At 35.6% G+C, this 23,895-nt stretch overlaps 1 protein-coding gene across 1 annotated transcript in view; it reads left to right on the top strand.

Moving 5' to 3' along the window:
• LOC136038924 (calcium/calmodulin-dependent protein kinase type II alpha chain-like) overlaps positions 1 to 23,568 on the top strand; it is a 42,534-nt gene extending 18,966 nt beyond the window's left edge. Inside the window, exons 3-5 of the mRNA XM_065722431.1 lie at positions 1,644 to 1,738; positions 12,596 to 12,710; positions 23,354 to 23,568. Of these exons, the coding sequence (XP_065578503.1) occupies positions 1,644 to 1,738; positions 12,596 to 12,710; positions 23,354 to 23,465 (322 nt within the window). The 3' untranslated portion in view covers positions 23,466 to 23,568. The remainder of the gene's footprint in view (positions 1 to 1,643; positions 1,739 to 12,595; positions 12,711 to 23,353) is intronic.
• Positions 23,569 to 23,895: the final 327 nt, after the last annotated feature.

Here is a 23,895-nt window from a genome sequence, read left to right as displayed (position 1 = left end):
ATTTAAAAAAGTTGTAACAAATCCATCATTTATTATGTAACAACTTAACGTCTTTTGGTTTTGTTTGTTTGCGTTGCATAATAAATCAAAGCTCAAATAAGGATAAAATCCTTTTGATAAACAGCGGTAAGTTTCAAAAAAATACTAGATATTTCGGTTGTATATGCAGTGACCGTCATCAGTAGTACATCAGTAATTTATTGTTAACCTAAAACCACTTTTCAAATCAATACTACTACGAAACAATCTTATAAATTTTCTACTGAAACTTACATTAATACGGCTAGTACTGCTACATGCCACCTCTATTGCTGCAAACTTTTCGCTGTATTGCCTGAGGGGGGGGGGCGTTTGGCTTGATATCAGTGACCGGGGCCATATAAATTTTTTTCTCGGGGGGGGGGGGGGTTCTGGGGTTAGAATTTTTTTTTTGGGGGGGGGGGGGGTTACCAAAGGATTTTTTGGGGAGAAGAGGGTTACAAAGACCAATCTTAAAAAACACATAAAATTTCTTTTTATATTCATTGTTGCTACTTTTTTGTGAGTCGAAGAATCTTTTGGGGATGGGACTGTTCAAACCCCCTCATCCACCCTTAGGATACGGCCTTGTCAGTGACTGACACTAAAAACTTTATCCTCCATCCAAACTTGTTTGAAACTTCTCTCTGTTCCATACCTGAAAAACCTATTTTTTTACTTTACACTATTTAAATTTTTCTTATGTGTCCACTACTATCTTTGAGTTGGTTTAAATATTTTTTTGTCTTTGATTATTTCTATTTTCAAGGGTTGTGGAACTTTCCTCTTATTTGTTCTATCATTGACTCCAAACACGTCATGTCGGAAACAATTTTTTAAAACACGTCATTGAAGTATATTTTCTTCTCCTATTGTCTTAGTTTTTAGTTCAAGATTTTAAAGATTTTTTATGCCATAAAATTATTTTATAGCTTAAACTTATTTTATTTTTCAAAGCAGGAATTAATAAGTTATTTTAGTTATTGTTAGTTAAAGAGAATATAGGTAAGTTTTAAGAGCGTAAACTGGAGCTAGCGTCGACATAACTATCAATGCCATCTAGCTTTTGGTGACACTTTACATTTTTTCCATGGTTATATTAAGTATAATTAACTAGGTTAGTGTAATTGGTAAAATTAGGGTAGTAATAAGTGTCTGATCTCAGTTCCTGAAAAAAAAACGATTAGAAAACTTGGAAAAAACGTCAAGTTTCCCCAAACGCCAGATGGCGTTGGCAGTTTTTTCTCGACTCCAGCGCCAGTTTCCACTCTTATAAGTTACCCATACTCTTTAAACAGTTACTTAGTTTTCCAATTTAAAATTTTAGTTTTCACTTTTACTTCCACTGCCACTTCTCTCTTATTTCGCATTTACTGTTCACTATTGCTTGTAAATCTCAGTTCCCCCTTCAAATTTATAATTTTCATTTTTAAAACAGTAAATTCTTACGAAACCATTTAATTTATTCTCCTCTTCAAAGGTGATTCGCCAGTTTTGCTGCTTAGATTATTAGTCTAAATTTATATGTGTTCCGTTTCATTTTATTGTTTTAATTCTAATCTTAAATGTATAATTATTTGATTGTATTCCATTTCCTCTATTATTTTAACTTATTTATATTTCAGGGCACTTTGTGACCCTCAATTAACAGCTTTTGAACCAGAGGCACTCGGCAACTTGGTGCGGGGAATCAAATTCCACAAATTCTACTTTGACAATGGTAAGATTCCTACCTCTTCAACCTACTTAACACAGTTGAAAATGACCCTAGATATGAGAAGGAAAGTGACCATTGCCATTTATCATTTGAGAATTTTTTCATTTTTCAGCCTATTCTTAACTGTTCCATCCTTGTATTTTTTATTTATTTTACAATTTAGGGGAAAGTAAAGAAAGTATGACTTTGTCCCCACTAGGCCTGCTTGTTGAGGGTCTATTAGACCTGCCAAAATTTCCCGAAGCTAAACAAGGTTTTCTTTGCGTAAACTGGATTTTGAAAAAAAGACTTAGAAATTATCACTGAAATAGAATTATCAGATTTAATCCTATAAAAAGTCTGCGAACCAAAGTTAGAATATTGGAAGCTATAGCAATGTCAGTGGTTAAACATGGCTCTTAAGCATGGGCGCTTCAAAAAATGGATGAAGATTTGCTAGATGTTTTCGAGAGAAATTGTATACACATTATTTTGGGTACCCGACTTACTGACCGTATTTCAAAAGTAGGCTGTAAAAGTGTGGTCCAGTCCCGCTTTCTAGGGTAATAAGAAGAGAAAAGTTGAGATGAATAGGGTACGTTCTTTGGATCAAGGATGACAGACTGTGAAAGGTTGTCTTTTTCGGCTAACCGCCTAGGACTAAACAGAAAGCTGGTTGCCTGCAGTTGGGATGGGAGAATGTCCTAAACAAAGATTTGAGGGAAATGGGAGCTTCTTGGGAAGGTGTAAAGAGGGAGGCTTTGAATAGATAAGGATGGAGTAGGAGCGTTTATAGCTGTGTTGGCTTCATGTGGTTTGGTGCTGTGGTGAACTGTTGTCAGTAGTTTGTTCCTACAACATGGCAGACTAAATGTGTCAGATATTCAATTTTATTAGTTTTTAATCTTTTTTTAATGAAATCACACTGAGCTTTGTTGTTTGTGGCACTAAAAGCTTTGATACTTGTCTTCCTTACAACCCTCAGATTTTCAAAAAAATTTCAAAATTTTTCATGATAGTGTTAACATTTTGGGTGAAAGCCGGACTTACCAGGCTTCAAATGAAGTGTAAATGAATAGTAATTGTATGTTAGTTATTTATGCTGATTGAATTCAAGCTGATTATTTTGCATATGCTGATCTCTCAAGAAAATTGGCTTTGCTATATATACACTGTTTCTAAAATGTGGATTAGGAATTTTCATGCAGATACACTGTTTGATGACATAAGAAATATAGTATACAAAAATGGCCTCCCTTAAGATACTCCCTTCAGCTACTTTAACACAATATAAACTTAAGTCAACCCTCACATTTCTGGCCAAAACTGAATGAATTTTCTTTATTACCTATCTAAGATCAAGAAAATAAGAAGACGATGGATTACACTAAAAGAAAAAGAAGGAAAACAAAACCAGCACGACATAAAGCAAATTACACAAAACAAATTGCGAATAACACTATAACTAAATTAGCGTGGCCTTCCACGGGTGAGAAGAGGGCTGGTTACTCAGTTTCTGAAACTGTTCATCCCCGGTCTTAAGCGGTTCCACCACACCGAAACGGTTAACAGTATACCTCTTCTTAAGACACCGAGGGGCCTGAAGCAAAAACTTCGCTTGCTTAAAATAACACTTTTGCAACTTCCGCCTATCAGATGTCGTAGAAATGTCCCAAAATGGGTCAAATATAGAATATGCGAGAGAGCTACACTATTATATATTCGAGAAAGGGCTTTCCATTCTAGATTAGGCTCCAGATTAAGCAAAGACCCAATCGGGAGACCTAAATATGTGAGTAAAGTGGTCGGTGCCACCTCACTATCACCTAGATAGAAACTATCGGACACAAAACTACCGTGTAAATTAAAGAAGAGGACTTGGGACTTCACAGCATTAATGCTTAGTCCTATTTGTAGATATTTTACAGATAGGTTATCGAAACTCCATTGAAGACTAGCTATTGACTTGCGGAGATTTAACAGATCGTCCGCATAACAAAGCACTGATGTATCTAACCCTTTTGAAATGCAACTAATAAGTAGGACCATCTGCGCAGGAAGAGACGCGTTGTTGTTGATAATCGGGGACGGGATGGCTCTTTGCTTTATTCTGACGAATATAGGGAGCTCTCTATCCGAAATTACTTTTCTCAACTGCAAACAAACTTTTAGATGCCTATACAAATAATGTAATTCGAAAATTACATCGAGACTAATACCACAGCTATGCAACTTCAACATGGTCTGCGCGTGGATAAGGGAACCAAAAGCAAAGAGTGTTCCCAGATACTTTTGTATCTCTGAGTATATTACCAAAACTTCTAAGGGCATGATAGCAACCTAAAACCGACTGGAACCCGAACTGGAATAGAGGCATAATTCACTTTTCTTTTAAATGGGTCAGCAATCAGAAGCTTAAATATTTTTGCAAAAATGCTTGATAAAGTCACTGGCCTACACAATGAATATGGTGATTTTTTTTTCTTTTTCAGAGTTACCACTCGAATGCATAAACTATCCTGAACGACACTAGCGTTAAAAATCATTTGGAAAGGTAATGCAAGGTGCTTATAGAGAAGGTCACTTGCGCCGATAACGATAAGATGCTCAGCACAAATACTGTCAGCATCTGCCGAATTTCTTCTTTCTCAGCTTCAACACAGCCTCCTTAATAGCAGTCGGTGTAATCAAAATAGAATTTGGTTTCTGAATCGAATTCAAGCAACGAAGCTATCTCACTATCGAAAGAACTTTCGAAACTGCTATTAGGCTTACATAGTGACTTTTGAAAGGGGTAACCCACTCAGACTCTGGGATGTTATCGGGGCCCTCATGTTTCTGCTTCCCAGGACGAGGACGAGATTTCTAGAGATTATTAGGGTAATTTACAATCTTTTCAGTTTAACTGACTTAACCTCCACTATATGCTCCTGTAGAGCATTCCTAAATATTCTCTTAGAATAAATTTGAATAAAGCCGAAACCGCCCATCGCCCCAGCACAGATCAACACTAGGACTGGGTTACTAGACCACCGGGTTTCTCATTACTGCAACGTGTCCACCTCACTGGAGTCACCGCCTTACCAGTATGTTTCAGTGCATGGATTGTTTGCTCACAGTATAGGTGTAGTTGTAACCTTAATCCATTTTCTCTTAGGTTGATACTTGGCTGTAGCAGATGGTATGGAACCTTCAGTTTCACCAGGATTAAATAGAATAAAACAAGTTTGTTTAACTGAAATTAAGGAGAGACATGAAAACTTAAAACAAGCAGAAATTATTCCATATGTGAAAGAGGCTGTCCCGTACTCAACGCCCCGCTCTTTACGCTTAATTTTTTCCATTGTTTTAGAAAGTAGAGTTGGGACAAGGAGTCAAACTTTAGCGTAAAGAGCGAGGCGTTGTGGAGGGACAGGCCCTTTCATATATGGAATAATTTCTGCTCTTTTTAAGTTTTAATGTCGCTCCTTACTTACAGTTTAAAAAAAATAGTTTTTTTTAAAATTAAAATATTTAAAATTTAAAAAGAAGCTTGCATGTTAATTTTGCCAGATTTATTCCGTATGTTAAACGTTGCCCCCTCCTTGGTACCTTGCTCTGTACGCTAAAGCTGTTAGCACTTTTAAAAAGCGTCCTATTCTACTTAAACAGCCCCCGTATTCCAGTAGCCATTCTTAAAAAATTGGGACAAACTGTCAATCTTTAGCGTAAACAGCAAGGTATTGAGGAGAGAGTAACCCTTCGTATATTGAATATTTTCTGTTCCTTTTGATTTTTAATGTTACTCCTTACTTTCAGTAAAGAAAAACTTGTTTTAAAAAATCTAATTTCGATTGTTTTTCAAAGAATGCAGGTAAATATGCCTCACCCTCCATGAAATATGCCCCCTATCCTCACGGAAACTCCTTGAAAATTTTAATCCAAAGTAAAATGGACCCCCCTCCCTCGTCATATTCCCTCCAGACAGTTCTATCTTCGCTGAAAATCCCTCCCCCATAATTGTGCTTGCGGACGATTCAGCCTGAATACTTCTCCTTAACATTCGTTCATTTGAATAAGACTTTAATCGTTAATCGGTTTTTCGATAACTCTAGTAATGCCCCCTTCCGTGGAACTTATTTCCGAGAAATAAAAACAAGCGGATAATAGCCCTCGGATAAATTCCCCGGGAATATCTTCACATGTAAAATTTGGCAAAGAGATTATAAGACAATTAAAAAGAATTTCGAATAGTAATTTTGTCAAATCCCTTCCGTGTAACATTTCTCCTGGAAAATCCACCCTGGGAATCTCCCTAAAGAAGACTCTCCCTAGAGAAATCACCTCAAGCACACCCGCCCTCCCACAAAAAAAAAAATTTGGTATACTTCCCAATAACAAATACTAACGTAAACAACGGGCAAATTTTATAAGTTACAGGCCCCTCCTCATGGACTGTGGAGGGTCGTTTTAAACCTAAAGATATAGTTATTTGCTCTTTCAACTATACTGAACAAAATGGCTATCTCAAACTTTTGATCAGAAAACTTTGGTGAAAAAATGGGCGTGGGAGGGGAGTCGGTTGTCCTCCATTCCTTTTGTTCACTGAAAAAGTACACTAGAACTTTTAATTTCTGTTCAGATGCAACCTCTTCCAATCTTCCATGACTATTATTTCAATATGATCACCCCCTAGGGAAAAAAAGCACGCATCCGTGATCTGTCTTCTGGCAAAAATGGTAAAATTCCACATTTTTGTATATAAGAGCTTGAAACTTCTTCAGTAGGGTTCTCTGGTACACTGAATATGATGATATCATTTTCATTAAGATTCCTTGAACTTTAGAGGATGTTTTCCCCCCTATTTCACGAATCAGGCAAATTTTCTTAGGCTCGTAAATTTTGATAGATAACACTAAACTTGACGAATCTCATATATTTGGATTCAACATAATAAACTGATTCTTTTGATGCACCTATTGATATTGAAATTCCGTCTTTTAGCGTTTCGGTTACTATTGAGCCAAGTTTCTCCCTACTTACAGTTCGGTACCACGAACTGTTTGGTACGGTTGGAAGACTCGCGAAATTTCGGTACACATAAGTTACTCCACATCTTCTTCAAGAACCACCTGGGTTGAGGGTCGTCAGTTTTGGCCCCTGCTTAAAAAAACGGAAGATTTGTCAGATATATTAAAACAGCATCAAAGGTAAATACTAATAATGAGGTTGGCATGAGTGATGAGTCTGCTGGAAATGTCAGCTTCTGATTGGCTCTTAAAAACGTAGTTTGGTAAGTCTGGTAAAACAGAAGATACTATGTAAAGTTAAAATATTAAAGTAAAATGTTATACATAAACATAAGAGATACAACACCATCATATATACCAATCAATCCTGCGCGACAAGTTCTATAAAAGCCATTTTTAGATTGAAAAAAGAAAAGGTATATACAGAAACTGTCTTAGGGGGAAGGGAGGAGAGGGGGTCTTAGCCCCAAACACAAAAGTTTAGGGGTGCAAAATTTCAAATAAATATTCTAACAGTTATAATCATTTTGAAATTTTTTGAATTTTTATTTCTATTAAAATAAAGTAAAGGCCTAAGTTATTAAATGAAAATAATTAATAAGTTATTTATTAATTAATAAAAAAAGATAAATATCAGAAATGAAAGAAAAATAAAAAATTATATTTATAATAATAGATAAAATAATTAATAATAATTCAATGCTTTAAATAACAGATTAAAAATAAAAAACACAACTTATTAATTGATTTTCAAGTTTAAAATATTTTGTTAATAAATGATAGTTTTGTTGAAATTTAGCCTGTAAATTTTATAGGCTCTCAAGTCTTTCACAACTTCCACCAAGTTGACAATTCAAAAATCAACGAACTCGAACGTGGTCGGTCATAAATATGTGAATCTTTTTTTCTCTCCAATTACCTTTCAAGTGGCCCAGAGTAGACCATTTGATGATACTATTTGAATTACCCTTAGTGTATACCTATCTACCTTAGTTCTGCCCTAGGATGGCTAATAGATGTGATCATCAAGAGATGAAAAGAATCATTTTTATACAACTCTGAAAAGCTATGCCAGTTTTGCCTCTTACATAATCTGTCTATCTTGGCCGTAATTCTGCCACTGGTGAACTGCCACTGGGTTTGCCATCTATTGTTTGGTGTTGGACTTCTAAACTGCCTTGAAACAAAGAAGAAAAGGAAAAAGAAGCCCTTGGAAAAAAACTCACTGTAGCTTAAAATCGACTTTGACAGAAGTTACTCTTGACCAAAAATACTGGACGAAAAATACCACGATCAAATAGACCTTGGAAAAATCCTTGACATTGCTGGGCTTTACCAAAAGATGTTTTACTAAAACGGGAATTACTGCGCTTGAGTAAAACATTTTTACATCCAAGCCTTCACAAAATCATTTTATAAGTAATACGTTAAAAACAAAACCTTTATAATGTCTTAGCTATAAAAAGTATTGACAGGAGTGCTTTGAAGAAAAAAACTCTTGAACAAAACGCTGTGACCAAAAATTACCCTATTAAAATAGCTCTTGAGCAAAAACTGCTTGACAAAAAAAAGTCACGGCCAAAAGGACTTTGGTCAAAATTTTTGACGAATCAGGACTGGCTTAAGATATGTCGGTTATTGGACAATATTGCTTTAATTTAGTTTTTACGGCAGTTTCTATGCATAAATATGAGTAATTCGCGTTAAAATGGTTAATAATACGTTATAAAAACCCTTCTAAAGCCTTTGGCAAAAAAGTATTGACAAATGTTGCTGTGAAAAAAAAAAAAAAAAAAATAATAAAAAGAAACGCTTGAACAAACTCTGTAACAGAAAATATGCCGTCAAATATAGCTCCTGACCAAAAATGCTTAACAAGCAAATGTAACGGCCAAACAAAGACCTTGGTCAATATTTTTTGATGAATCTGGGTTTACCAAAACGAGAATTATTGTGCTTAGGATATGTCGGCTTTCTTTCGCTCCCTGCAGTTTGGCTTCCGTAGTGGGAAAAGTACTATTGATGCAATTGATAGTATTGTTACCACGGTGGAGGAAAACATGCAGAAAAAATCTTTTCTTTATGCATATTTTGTTTTCTATAAAAGACCCATTTGACGCCGCGTGGTACCCTAGAATGCTGAAAAAGCTAAAGGCTGGCTTTTAAATTGAATTTATAGTCACTTTTCAGATAGAGTTGTTACGAATAAGGTTGAATATTTATGCATTTTAGAGCGATCATGTCCTCAAGGTGGAATGTTATCCCCCTTGTTATGGTTGATTAATATAAATGATCTTCAAGACCTAAACATTTCTAATGTAAAAATTCAGGCATATGCTGATGATGTTTTTGCGATTATCACATCAAGTAAAATAGCAACTTTAGAATCCTTGTCATCAAGGGTATTTTCGTTTTTCCAAATTTGGTCAGTAGATATTAAGCTTGTGTTTGACAAATCCAAGAGAGAAGCAATTTTATTCTAAAGGAAGCATCAGCTTCCGACAGTAAGGCTAATTTATGATGGTATTGAGATACCTGTTAAAAATAAGTTTAAATATTTGGGTGTTATTCTTGATAGAAAATTATTATGGACTGACCATGTTAGACATAAATTTAACTCTGCAAAACAATATTCTGCTCATTTTTTAACGGTCACCAAGAGTACTTGATACCTGAATCATTGAGGATGCTATATAAACCAGTAATCGAAAGCCATATTTTATATGTGTGTCATATTTGGATCTCTGCAGTGAGAAAAAAAACATTCAGTGAATGGCGTAGAGATCTACGGTCGGCTCAAAGATCTTCTATGATCATAATTTCTCAATTTTTTAACACAGCTCAAACGCATGTGGTAATCGCTCTCACAGGAGTGTTTCCAATGGATTTCAGAGCATTGGAATCAAGTATATTAAAATACGGGAAACATGGTCGACCTTAAAATTGGCCGAGGGTTTTTAGTCCTACCGTGAGTGGAATTAGCTATTCGGCACATCATAGCCATTATACTGACCAAATTATTGAAAATTTTTTGGCTCCTTCCTTTAATGACTTTAGTGCATCTCAGCCCTTTCATTTAGACCGTAAATCTTTAAATGAGTTTTTGTATGTAAAATGGTTTGATGAGTTAAAAATTTCTGTTAGCACATAGCCGGTCAACTTTTTTGAAAATAAAGATGACCTTGTGTCTGCATCAAAAATCCATCCAAATAGCAGATTAACACAGCTTATTACAGGGCATATCATATTGCTTAATTTTTTAAATAGGATTGGGAAAACTGATTCTTCATTGTGCTTGTGCGGTCTAATGAAAACATGTAATCATCTTCTATTATATTGACCTGTTTATTGTTGACCACCTATAGTAATGGAGTTCAAATTAAGTGAATATGAAATAAGGATGAAGTTTCCTTTATCGCTGATAATTAGAAATAATAGAGTTCGGAATATTGTAAACAGAGTTGTATCCCGCACGAATAAACTTGACTTTTTGTTAGTGTTTATGTTTTGTTTTAGATAGTGTGTATTCTTTTTTTCTTTTTCTTTTTTGTGTAGTGTGTACTTGTTTTTTTTGTGAAATACCTGTTTTTGGTTTAATCACGAAATAAAGTATCTACCTATGTATCGGCTATAAGAACATATTGTCTTAGTTTAGTTTTTGTAAAGCTGTGTTTGGCTTTCCTCCAAGGTACCCCTCTCTTGATTTGCATAATAATACTGGTATTAAAAAATTGAACTCCTTGGTAAAAAATGAAATTTCTCCTCCTTGCTAATAAATTGTTGCATTGTTCCCTTCCTACAGGCCTATGTAGATTCTCGAAAAAGCTCCTTCTTCAAATCTTACCCTGTCCCTCCGTAAGTCCCATCTATCCATCGAACTTTCACTGTTTCGAATCGCTTTTTCCCAGCGTTCCCCAGTTTATCTAGCCACTAAGCTATGGAATTCTCTTTACTCCAATATAACGTGTGAGAAGTTTTTTCCCATATAATTTAAATCTGCTAGGTTTTTTTGAGCTGGAGTAAGATTTCCGAATCTTAATCTTTGTCTGTATTTTTGATTTTCGCCTGTAAGATTTGCCACTTTTCTGTTATGTATTTTATATTAGTTGTTGTTTTGCCCGTGTTTGTAATGTTGTTGAAGTGATTAATTCCCATACAAACTCAGCTCCTGGGGCTGCAATATCCGCCGTTTTGGGGCTGCAATATCCGCCGTTTGTATGTCCTATTTCGTTTTACTATTTTTTGTATATCGTTGTATTAGGGCTAGATTCTATAGTCTTAAGTAAATGAAATGAAATAAACGAATGGAAATTTCAGTGCATAAATATTAACAGTATGCATGTGTGATTGTTTGCATCATTCAGGCTTGAATCATTTGCTATTTATGGGGTCTTTAGAGGTGTCTTGACAATGCTGATTATGTATGCTTTATATTGTGAATTTATTTTAACTACTCATACAATTTTGTCACAATTTTCTCTCATATTAAACTGTATTCCATGTTAATTTCTCAAGCTCCTGCAAAGCAAAACATCCAAAAATAACAACTGTAGAATTCTTAGCTTTTTGTAAAGTAATTTGTTTTGCTTAGAATGAGCAACTGTAGTTGCGACACGTTTGTACATATTAAGCAACTAAATAGACACATATAAACAACAGAGTGTCAATACTGAAAATTCTGTTAAATTGAATAGAACCAAAATATTAATATTACCAACCACCAACATACTGTGGCACCAAGACACCTGAGGCCGACACAGTTGCATTGACTTCTCCACCCCAACTCATTCAAAGCTTCACTTATAACCCCGTGTATGAAGCTACAATTTCCTTAAAATCTTCCCTACGGACCCCTTTTCTCCCTCTTTGGCCCTAGACGGAAGACCTGCTTTGGCCTCAGGTGGATGACGAAAAAGCACAATCTTTGGCAATATGCCATTCTTCGTTTGTAAAGTGTGTCCTAGCCATCTAGACCATTTGGATCATAGCCATAGAAAGTGGGTATGAACCGCTGTGCAGGTTGTTGATTGGCACACGGTCAGTCAAACGGGTAACTAAAAATCATAATTAGATATAATATTGTCATAATTAAGAGTGTCTGCGATAAAACAATCATTAGTCGTGTATTTAATTATTATCCAACTGATTGAGAAAAGAATCTGTTATTCGATTTTACCCTTAAATCGTTTTTGAGCATCATCAAAAATTAGGGGCCCTGGACGTATCAAATTTTTTAGATAGGTGCTATTAGATGGTAGGTGTTTTAGACACTAAAATATTGAGGAGTAAAAACAGCCAACAAACCTAAGCTGTTTAATTTGTAAACACAATCCTAAGCTGACCTTGCTCAGCTTGAGATTATGTCTGCCTCATTTACACTGAATTTTGAGGGTATATACTTATTATTTGATTTAAAACAATTATTAAGTCGAATTTCCTGAAACACACTTTCGGAAAAACACACATTATTGCTCAGTAAGCTGATATTGAAGAGAATGTTCACGAGTAAAGGGTACGGGTTTGAAACCTACCGTTAAGTTCCCCCGAACATACAAATTTAATATCCTTTTTTGACTTGGATTTGTGCTAAGTTTAATTAGACACTGGTACTGAGGGAATTGTCCATGTCCGTTGAATGTCACGCCCATGTCCAAGTCCATGTCCGTCGATGGTAATGTCCAGACTTTTCACCCTCCGGACACGAGGATTGAAAATTGTAGAATTATTTTGATTTTAACAGTGTAAGTTGTCCCTCCTTCTGTTGAAATATGCATATGAAGCTTTTGGCTTTCTATTATAAGAGACCGATTTTGATATGTTTCTTTTAATTCTAAGAAGTGAATTTCTAAACTGATGCATTTCATTTCTCCAGCTTCAGGAAGTGATGGTAAAGTGATGAATACTCACATCTTGAACCCACACGTTCATCTACTTGGAGAAGATGCCGCTTATATAGCTTATACGAGGTTGACTCAATATGTTGACAAGTGAGTTGACTTAATTTATTTTTTGTTTCTTATTTGGGTTCCATATCCGTCTTAAATCATATATATTATATTATATTATATATATATATATATATATATATATATATATATATATATATATATATATATATATATATATATATATATATATATATATATATATATATATATATATATATATATATATATATATATATATAGACAAATATAATATATATTGATTTCATGTATTACAATAAAACTCTTAAATTTCTTTCGAACTTTATGCCATATATCATTGTTAAATAGTTTAAATTTCTTCTAACCTCCTCGATTCCCCGTGCTGCAATAAAACTCAAAGCTACTTTCAAACCTCTATTCATTTTTAAATACTTCTAAATTGCTTCTAACCTCCTCGATCCCCCGTGTTGCAGTAAAACTCCAAGTTACTTTTCAACTTCAATTCTATGTCTCATTGTTAAATACTTCTAAATTACTTCTAAACTCCTCGATCCCCCGTGCTGAAATAAAACTCATTGTTAAATACTTCTAAATTACTTCTAACCTCCTCGATTCCCCGTGTTGCAATAAAACTCTAAATTACTTCCCAACTTCAATTCTATATGTCTTTGTTAAATACTTCTAAATTACTTCTAACCTTCTTGATTCCCCGTATTACAATAAAACTCGAAGATACTTTCAACCTCAATCCTATATGTGTTTGTTAAATACTTCTATATTGCTTCTAACCTCCTTGATTCCCCGTATTGCAATAAAACTCGAAGATACTTTCAAACCTCAATCCTATATGTGTTTGTTAAATACTTCTAAATTGCTTCTAACCTCCTGGATTTCCCGTGTCGCAATAAAACTCTAACTTACCTTTCGACTTCATTGTATGTGTGTTTTTAAATACTTCTAAATTGGTTTTAACTTCTTTGATTCCCCGTGTTGCAATAAAACTCGAAGATACTTTCAAACCTCAATCCTATATGTGTTTTTAAATACTTCTAAATTGGTTTTAACTTCTTTGATTCCCCGTGTTGCAATAAAACTCTAAGTTACTTGCCAACTTCAAATTTATATGTCATTGTTAAATACTACTAAATTGGTTCTAACCTCCTTGATCCCCCGTGATGCAATAAATCCTTAACTTACTTTCCAACTTCATTCTATGTGTGTTTTTTAAATACTTCTAAACTGGTTCTAGCTTCTTCGATTCCCCTTGTTGAAATAAAACTCTAAGTTTCTTTCTAACTCTAATTCTATTTGTCTTTGTTAAATACTTCTAAATTGCTTTTAACCACCTCGATTCTCCGTGTTGCTACAAAATTCTAAGTTACTTTCCAACTTCCTTTCTGTGTGTTTGTTAAATACTTCTAAATTACTTCTAACCTCCTCGATCCCCCGTGCTGCAATAAAACTCTAAGTTACTTTCCAACTTGAACTCTATACGTGTTTGTTAAATACTTCTAAATTGCTTCTAACCTTCTCGATTCCCCGTGTTGTAATAAAACTCTAAATTACTTTCCAACTGCAATTCTATATGTGTTTGTTAAATACTTCTAAATTGCTTTTAACCTCTTCGATTCTCCGTGATGCTACACAACTCTAAGTTACTTTCCAACTTTAATTCTATGTGTGTTTGTTAATTACTTCTACCCTCCTCAATCCCCAGTGTTGCAATAAAACTCTAGTTTTCTGTCCAACTTCAACTCTATATGTGTTTTTTAAATACTTCTAAATCGCTGCTAACCTCCTTGATTCACCATGTTGCAATAAAACTCTAAAGTACTTTCCAGCTTCATTTTGTGTGTTTTTTAAATACTTCTAAATTGCTTCTAACTTGTTTGATTCCCCGTGTTGTAATAAACCTCTAAGTTACTTGCCAACTTCAATTCTATACATCATTGTTAAATACTACTTAATTGGTTCTAATCTTCTCGATCCCCCGTGGTGGAATAAAACTCTAACTTATTTTCCAACTTCATTCTATGTGTGTTTTTTAAATACTTCTAAATTGGTTCTAACTTGTTTGATTCCCCGTGTTGCAATAAAACTCTAAGTTACTTGCCAACTTCAATTCTATACGTCATTGTTAAATACTACTAAGCTGGTTCTAATCTTCTCGATCCCCTGTGGTGCAATAAAACTCCAACTTATTTTCCAACTTCATTCTATGTGTGTTTTTTAAATACTTCTAAACTGGTTCTAGTTTTTTCGATTCCCCGTGTTGAAATAAAATTCTAAGTTACTTTCCAACTTCAATTCTATGTGTCTTTGCTAAATACTTCTAAATTGTTTCTAACCTCCTCGATCCCTCGAATTGCAATAAAACTCTAAGTTTCTTTCCAACTTCAATTCCTTACGTCTTTGTTAAATACTTCTAAATTTCTTTAAGCCTCCTCGATTCCCCGTGTTGTTACAAAATTCTAAGTTACTTTCCAACTTCAATTCTATGTGTTTGTTAAATTCTTCTAAATTACTTCTAACCTCCTCGATCCCCTATGCTGCAATAAAACTCTTCCAACTCACTTTCAAGTTACTTTCACAGTTACTTTCCAGTTACTTTCCAGTCCACAAAGTTACTTCACAGTTACTTTCCAGTTATTTTCCAGTCCACAAAGTTACTTCACAGTTACTTTTCAACTCAGTATGAGTTTAGTATCAAAACAGTATGAGTTTAGTATCTGAATCAGTATGAGTTTGGCATCTGAACTAAAAGAACTAGCTTATGAACCTAATCGGATTATTTTTGTACTGTATTGTGTTAGATTGCGCAATCAACTTGCGGATTTAATGGTGAGGGATTGCTGACTTCATACAAAGTGAGTTATTATTTTTCATAGGGTATAATTTAGTTCCATAACTGAATATTAGTTGATTGTTGCCATCTGCAAGCCCCCATGGATATTGTGTGCCAGTGATTAACCTACTTAACATTGAATATATTGGTGTTATCGCTGATTAAAAACTGTCATATTTACTTTTGGTCAAGTAACCTTGAATTAAGACTGATTAACAGTTCGTGAATCTGCAGTGTCTCAGCGGAATAAATGACGGGAAAAAAGCCCCTAAGGCTACCACCCGAGAAGGATACTCCTACTAAAACCATTAGCCAGTCGCCATTTCAACCTACCTCTAAAACTCTTCCTAGAACCCCTCCAACTATGTAACCCAAAACAGTTAGCCACTTGTCAGGATTTCAGGCCTTAGCCAAAACTAACTCCAACTAGACCTACGTTGCCCGGGCAACGTGAAGTGTTGCGGCAACCTTTGTCCGGCTTCACCGACTAAAGTGTTGCGAGAGCAACACTTTGGTTTTGTTTCTTCGCTATCGATCAGTAATCACATGATCAAAGGCTATTCCTAAGCGTTGAAAAAACAACAACAAAATAGTATTGAAAGAAGGGACTAAATGGACTTTGCAGCCAGTTGAACTTTATCCTTTTCAATCGTAGACATCGTGACGGATGAAAACTCGGAACAATATCTTATATAATATAGTTGGTATTATAAAGCTATCCCTAACTTTTCAGGATCAAAATACCATAGATGACATTCTATTAATTATTACGAAATTATCTCATTGTTTTACATTCTCGTTTGTGCTTGTTTCTTCACTATCGGTTAAATGATGAAGTTGTCAGCCTATCAAAGTTTTTAAAACGGTATGTTCAAACAAGAACGCAATCAGTTATCACATGAACAAAGGCTATTCCTCAGCGTTGAAAAACAACAACTACAAAATAATATCGAAAGAAGGGACTAAATTGACTTTGCAGCCAGTTGAACTTTATCCTTTTCAATCGTAGACATCGTGACGGATGAAAACTTGGAACAATATCTTTTATAATCTAGTTGGTATTATAAAGCTATCCGTAACTTTTCAGGATTAAAAACCATAGGTGACACTAATTATTACGAAACTACCTCATTGTTTTACGTTATCGTTTGTGCCCGTTGCATAAACACTCAATTTTGTCAGATTTAAAGAGATCGAATACAAAGTGCACCAATTTGCACAAATTTCTAGCCCAAAAGTGAACAGATTCTTACTTACAAGTCCCTCTCCCGTGAGAGACATCAAGATCACCGGAAACAAATAAATGGATACATAAACTAGCAAAAGTTGCAGACCCCTCATCCCTGAAGATGATTGTAGCCCAACAGCCGATTATTATTTACAAGTCCCCTACATGTCTCACCACTGGAGCCAAATTGGTTTAACCATCAAGTTCACCGGAAACAAATAAATGGGTACACCAACTAGCAAAAGTGGCAAACCCCTCATCGCTGAAGTTGATTGTAGCCTAACAGCAGATTATTACTTACAAGTCCTCTACATGTCTTACCACTGGAACCAAATTGGTTTTACCATCAAATACACTGGAAACAAATAGTAGATACCCCAAATAGTAAAAGTTGCTAACCCCTCATTGTCGAAGGTGATTATTACCTAACAGCCGACTATTGCTTACAAGTCCTCTATATGTCTCACAATTTGTATCAGCCTAGATTTCGTTTCAGTGTGTACCTTACTACTGAAGTTGACAACCCCTTGAAACTTTCAAACTGGTATACCTCATGAAGGAATTTTTGCACTAAAAAATTGATGTCGTACTTTGATCAGCTCATCAAGAGCTATCGATTGCCGTCGAAAAAAAAATCTACCTGTCTTATTTCAAAAGTTGATTTTTTTTTTCCATAGGCCAAACTTCAAACGTCACCACTTAGAAAGGAGCAAAGGACAAGCTCCAATTTCTTCAGCAATTAAAGAACTTTTAAAGTTTATTAGGCACATCTGATACCATTTCTCTACAGCAATCCCAAGTCCGAAAAACCTAATGATAAACTCAGCTGAAATCACGAATAGAAATGGGTAGAAACAATAGATGGCAGCACTTTCGGACCCGTGAGAAAATGCCACATTTTGCTTCTGTAAATTTTTCTATTTATCACTCAAAGAAGATATATTGGCTGTGGGGCCGGGTAACTATTGCATATATTTATCACTTATAGATTTTAGTGGCGTGACTCTGTAAGCTTAGCCAGAGTCAACCCAGCTCTAAATGGGTACCTGGAGAAATCTGGGGAAGGTAAACAGGAAGGGTGTGTGAAAGCACAGGATGGCTGGCCCCCAACCCCCCATTGCACTTCCTGGCTGAAGGGCCAAGAAACGGAGATCAGCACCGCCGGTAGGGACTGTAAAGTCTAATGCCGTATCCTTTACCTTTTTTTTTTTTACCTGCCTGCTTGCCTGCTAGAACGGAGCTTTCCACTCGAAAGCAGAAACATGGTTTGATGAAACGAAAGCTTGGCTGCACAACTTCAGATACTCCTCTCTGACATAGGCTATATAACTCCACTTCACTTCGCACGCCATAGGCTCTGGCTCGTGGACAAGCAAAAACCATCCTTTTTTGCCCCAGGCAAGAGTTCTGCGGAGCTTTCCAAAATGTAATGTCATGTTCATTAATCCAGCCTGAGGTCCAAACTTTCCGTAAAAACCGCACAGGTTAGACCCTTACCAGTTTCCAGGAATAAGCTGAGGTCGGCGGCATAGGAAAAAAAAACGGGACAAAACCAAAGTGCTGCTCTCGCAACACAATGAAAAAGGTGAGACGCCTGGCAAAAAGAGGAAAAAGGATGAAACTCGTTCGCCAGTGATAGTACAACCCCTCTCTTCAAGTGTCCCAGAAACTAGTGCTAACGATTACCCCAATTATTATACTGTCTCAATCAAGAAAACCAATGGCCAACCCTTTTCAAAATATCGAATAATGCAAATTAGGAAAGCTGTCTTTCTGATCACCAAGGTAAATTTTGAACTTGTTTTCAAGCAGTACGAGTCTATTGGTATTTACTTTACGTCTTCTCAGGAGGCAGACCATGTCCTGTCAAAATCCAAAGAAATAATTCTTGATTGCTCAAAAATTTTAGCCACAAAAAAAGATGTGGAAAAGTTACACAAGTACGTGCTGTATGGTGTTTGATATCAGTGTAAAAGTAGAGGAAATACAAACTGAATTAATAGATTCTTCAGGACTTCTCATCAATCCTTCAACTGATATAAGGTTAAGTTTAAACAAAGAAGGTTTTCTTCACTCAAGCTGTTCAATCCTCATCTCGTGCAAAGTTGAGCTAAGTAGAGAAATATTCTTGTACGGTATGTCCCTTTTTACAATAATTTTAAGCCCAAGCCCCTACAATGCTCCACTTGTCTGGCCCACGGCCACAGCAAAAAACACTGCAAAGAGTCCCATCCGTCTTGCCTTAAGTGTGGGAAAACAAGCCACGCAATTAGTGAATGCCCTGAGTCAGACCCTTTCTGCAGAAATTGTAACCGTAAGGGACACACAGCCCTCCAAAAACAATCTTTCCTGGCTCACCAAAAGCGAGTCGTAATCCTTAGAACATCTGATAAAATGAACCTACCCTACTCAGTTGTAGCTGTAAGAATCCCTTGGCAACCCACAGCCCATCGGCCCAGTAGAAGCCAAGCAACAGTTGCTGTAGAAGATGCAAAGGCAGTATCATTTCCAAAAGAGGCAAATAATGTGCATACTCAAGGTTCTAGTCACTCCCCCCATCCCTTACCTAAGTTTACTTCAACATCCTGTCCTCCAAAAGATTCATCTAAAGTAGCCAAGAATGGCAAAGGCTTGCAACTTATCTCACAGTCAGTCACTTAATTGAGGTTAGTAATGAAGCTGAGGAAACCAAAAATATTCTCAAGAAGAAAGCTATCACTAAACTTCTAGGTGAGGACATCTTACAAACAGCTATAGCTCAATTATCCTCCATGAAAAAGGACATAGATTCCACATCAAAGCTAGTTAAACCTGTAGACTCAACTGCAAATCAAGCTAATACAGGCTCTGACAATGCCACAACCCCTAAGACGGTGGTCGGTGCTACTGCCCTAGTCAAAGGCAAGAAATCTAAGAAAAAACGGCAAACTTTCCATCCAATCCAAAATTACCACAAATGATATTTCGTCGGCTGAAGAAGATTTCCAATATTCTAATCAAGGAGATGATGAAACTCAGACCGCAATGAGTATTCAAATGTTCACTATACCAGATTTTACGTTTCTCACGAATTTATCACTGTGCAATAATGTTGTTTTTAACTATTACGATGACCAAAATAATTTGCCCACCAGTCCCTAAGCTAGCCCCGATAGCCCTTTAAACCAAATTAACTGTGAATATCTCGACACTTTTGATTTTGTGAAAAATATGAAAGCTAAGCTAATGGAAGAGACCAAACATAATGTAATTTGCTTTAACATAAGAAGTATACGGGATAAGTGGGCTAATTTTAAAGACTTGATTTTAATTAATGGTTACTGCCCTTTCGACGTAATTGGAATAACTGAAACGTGGCTTTCAGAAATTGATGATACTAATGAATTTTCCCTCCCTGGCTTTCAAGCTATTCATATTGAAAGAAAATTAACCAAGTCCTCTGGCGGCATTTCTCTTTACATCCGGTCAAGTCTAAAATTCACCAGGCTATTAGACTGTGAATCCTTATTCTCGCAACCTATAAATAATAGATGAATTTATTCAATAGTAGACAAAAGTGTTGAAGAGAATTCTTTTATTTTTTCATTATTTTATAAACCCCACTCATTTCTGACCCCTTTCTTTTGTAATCTGTTTGATGATTTTTCTAGTTTTATTAATTTACCCCAAAAGAAGGCAATAGTTTTTGGGGACTTCAATTGTAATTTGCTAAATGTTAGCAATAATGATGATTGTGATACCTTCTTTGAAACATTCACCTCAAGTGGTCTTCTTCCCACAATCCTTTTTCCTACTAGAGTTGATCCTATGAGGTCTACAGCTACTGTAATTGACAACATTTTTTGTATCCACTTCCCTGGGAAACTACCTATCCTCCAAAATAATATTTTCTGACCTGTCAGATCACTTTCTAATCTATCTCTCCCTGCCCTCACTACCAGCTACTCAAACCACTAGAACTAATACTCCTACGAATACTAGAATATATAATACTGTGAATATGAACCGGTTCACGGATCGTTTGAAATCCTTCGACTGGTCCAAGGTTTTAGATTGTCAGGATGTTAATTCAGCCACAAATGGTTTTACACAGGGACTGAGTGATCTTATCAGTTCAACCTTTCCAGTTCGTAAATCAAAACGAAAAACTACCCATATACGCCCCTGGATGTCCAATAGCCTGATAATCTCTTCATACCGAAAAAATGACCTATGTAAGTTAGCTTGCAAAACCAGTAACGTTATTGACCTGACTAATTAAAAAAAAATACAAAAACTTATATACCAAACTCGTCCGGGAAGCAAAAAAATTATTATTATTCAAAAATCTCTCACTGCAAAGGGAACTTGCAAAAAATTTGATCCACAATAAATGAAATTCTTTAAAAAAAAAAAGGAATTCAAGATCTGTACCTATTAACCTTCAGGACATCAGCGGCATATTAATTGACCTAATTTCGGTACCGGATGCTTTTAATAATTATTTCACTAATATTCCAAATGCTAACTCCTGTTTCTTCTCCCAGTCAGTACATTCTAGCAAGAATCACGGATCCATGTTTTTCTCTCCAACTGATCGCAAAGAGGTGCTTCAAGTTATCAAATGTCTCTCGAATAGTAGTACACCTGAATTTTTTGGCATAAGTAACAAGCTTCTTAGGACCGTATCTTCCTATGTTTGTGAACCCATTGTGCACATAGCAAACCTGTCTATGACCAATGGAGTCTTCCCAGAAATATTTAAATCAGCAATTGTTATCCCGATTCATAAAAAGGCGATCTGTCTGAGATAAGTAATTATCGTCCAATCTCACTTCTCCCAGTTATATCTAAAGTGATCGAGAGAATTATATTCCGACGTCTTTCTCCCTTTTTGTTTGTGATTCATTCTTCAGATTCGTTGGTTTCTCCTCATCAATATGGCTTCCGTTCCAAATTTTCAACTGCTCATGCACTAATAGACGCCACACAGTTTATACGTTCCCAGTTAGACCTTAAAAATACTGTATTGGGCTTATTTCTGGATTTTTCTAAGGCCTTATGGTTGATCACGGTGTTTTATTAAGTAAACTCAACAACTTAGGGATTCGTGGAGTTCCTTTCTCATGGTTTGGCTCTTATCTCTCTGGTAGAGTACAGAGTGTGAGTCTGGGTGGGGTGACTTCACATCTCCTTCTGTGTCCGGAGAGGCGTCCCACAGGGCTCTGTTCTTGATCCAATACTTTTTCTCCTTTATATTAATGATTTGGTTACGGACCTGGGTCCATCAATGCACCCAGTACTTTTTGCTGACGATAACAACTTTTTCATCACCGGTCCTAATTACCATCCGTCGTCGTCTCTACTCAAACCCTTCTGAATAGAGTACAGGAATGGTGTCTCGTTAATTGCATTACCATTAACAGCAAGAAAAGTCATATTATAATATTCGTCCTTAGTTAATTTCTGGCAAATTTATTAAGTGGAAACGACCAGGCGATGTCATCATAATTGACGTAAGATACCAACTGCGAAACAAAATTCAATATCCAAAAATGGCATTGATTTCATTTTAGATAGGTATTTGAGATAAATATTCAACAATAAACATTAAAATCTAACAATAAAAGCTAATAATAATGTGATAAAAGTAAGATTAGTATAGCGTGGTAAGAACAAAAACGTAAATTAAAGATGATTTGTTAAAAAGTCTTGTTTCAATACGGTTTTGCTATTGTATAAGCAAGAACTTTTAGTTACACTAAACATAGTTGCTCTAGCCAGAAAAAGATTTATTTTTGGTCCCTGATCCAAAATATTAAAATAAACTTATATTGGTTTATGTAAAGACATTTTGTCTTCGTCGGGTGGGTGTGAATTCTGGTTGCCAAAGTAAAACTAGAATTCGGGTTGCCAAAGCTACTTTGGCACAAAGTACCAAAGTAGCATTAGTTTTCTAAACAATTGCTCATTTAATTTTCCGAATCGGTGAGTTTTTTGTGGGGGGGGGGAATCGTTAATTTGGCACATTTTCACTTTTAGATTCGCGCAACTTTAAACCAATTATCTAGTAACACTGGCTGTAATATATAGCCGAAAAAGAGATTGGTTGTGAACCGCTGTTCAATGTACTATTAATACATGAAATCGTGTTGTTTCAAAAATCTACCATCATCAGCGTTTAAAACCGCTGTCTTTGTATGCTAGGTAGGCGTTTGATTTTTCTTAATACCCTCCATTATTGCTATGGAACTTACAAACCAAACTGGTTTATTCTGGACTTGATTTGGCTTGGAGTTCCAATACCGAATCTGATGTTCGCACAGTAATAGAACTTGAAAATTCTTAGTTAGAGAAAAAAAAAACTACTTCAATAAAGACGTTCCTTCCTCATCTACAATACGGTCTAATGCGGGACGCGAGTCTTTTTCAACTAGCCTACTATTTACACTATATTTTACGCGATGTTCCACAGTGTTCGATATAAGTAACAACCTTTCTGTCAGCTCTCTTTCTGACACAGCAAAACATGATATCGGGTGGGAAAGGGGTGTACAAAAAGAGGGTTATTATTTTTAAAGCTAAATCTCAGTATTATTTTTAAAGCTTTATCTCAGTATGATATATTGACGATTTAAATTTTATTTTCAGACATGGTCAATTTCACACTCAGCAATCTGAGGAAACAAGGATATGGCAGCGGAAAGGCGACCCCTTTAAGTGGCAGCAACTTCATTTTCACCGTTCCAGTCCAAATAAATGAATTTTTTTTGTCTGTGGGACCTATCAAATACTAACTAAAGTATTAATGTAACTCTTTGTCTATCTAAGGTAAAATTAAATAAACAGATAAATTATTTAATGTATTATTTTTGTAAAACCAGTTTTGAGAAGGTCAGGACGTACAACGTATAAAATACAAAATTGTCGCCATTAAATATTAGATAACTTATTTTCAAAAGCTAATTTCCCTAAGCTCCAAATTAAACTATATTTTCTTCGTGTAAAATTATGTTCTCCGTATAATTTGTCAAGGAAACAAAATGCAGCACTTGCAATTTGCATCCCCATATGACTGGCGAACCTCAACCAGAGCAGCAAGAAGATTTTCCTTTGGGTTTTCTTGACCGTTCTACCTATTGACTTGGTAAGATTGGCCTCGTAGCAGTCTAAATAAAGTGTGTTTTTTAGAT

Source organism: Artemia franciscana, chromosome 18 (genome assembly GCF_032884065.1).
Source record: "Artemia franciscana chromosome 18, ASM3288406v1, whole genome shotgun sequence".
Classification (NCBI taxonomy): Eukaryota; Metazoa; Arthropoda; class Branchiopoda; order Anostraca; family Artemiidae; genus Artemia; species Artemia franciscana.
The sequence above is the reverse complement of the archived record's forward strand: the minus strand, read 5'-3'. Positions and strand labels throughout refer to the sequence as shown.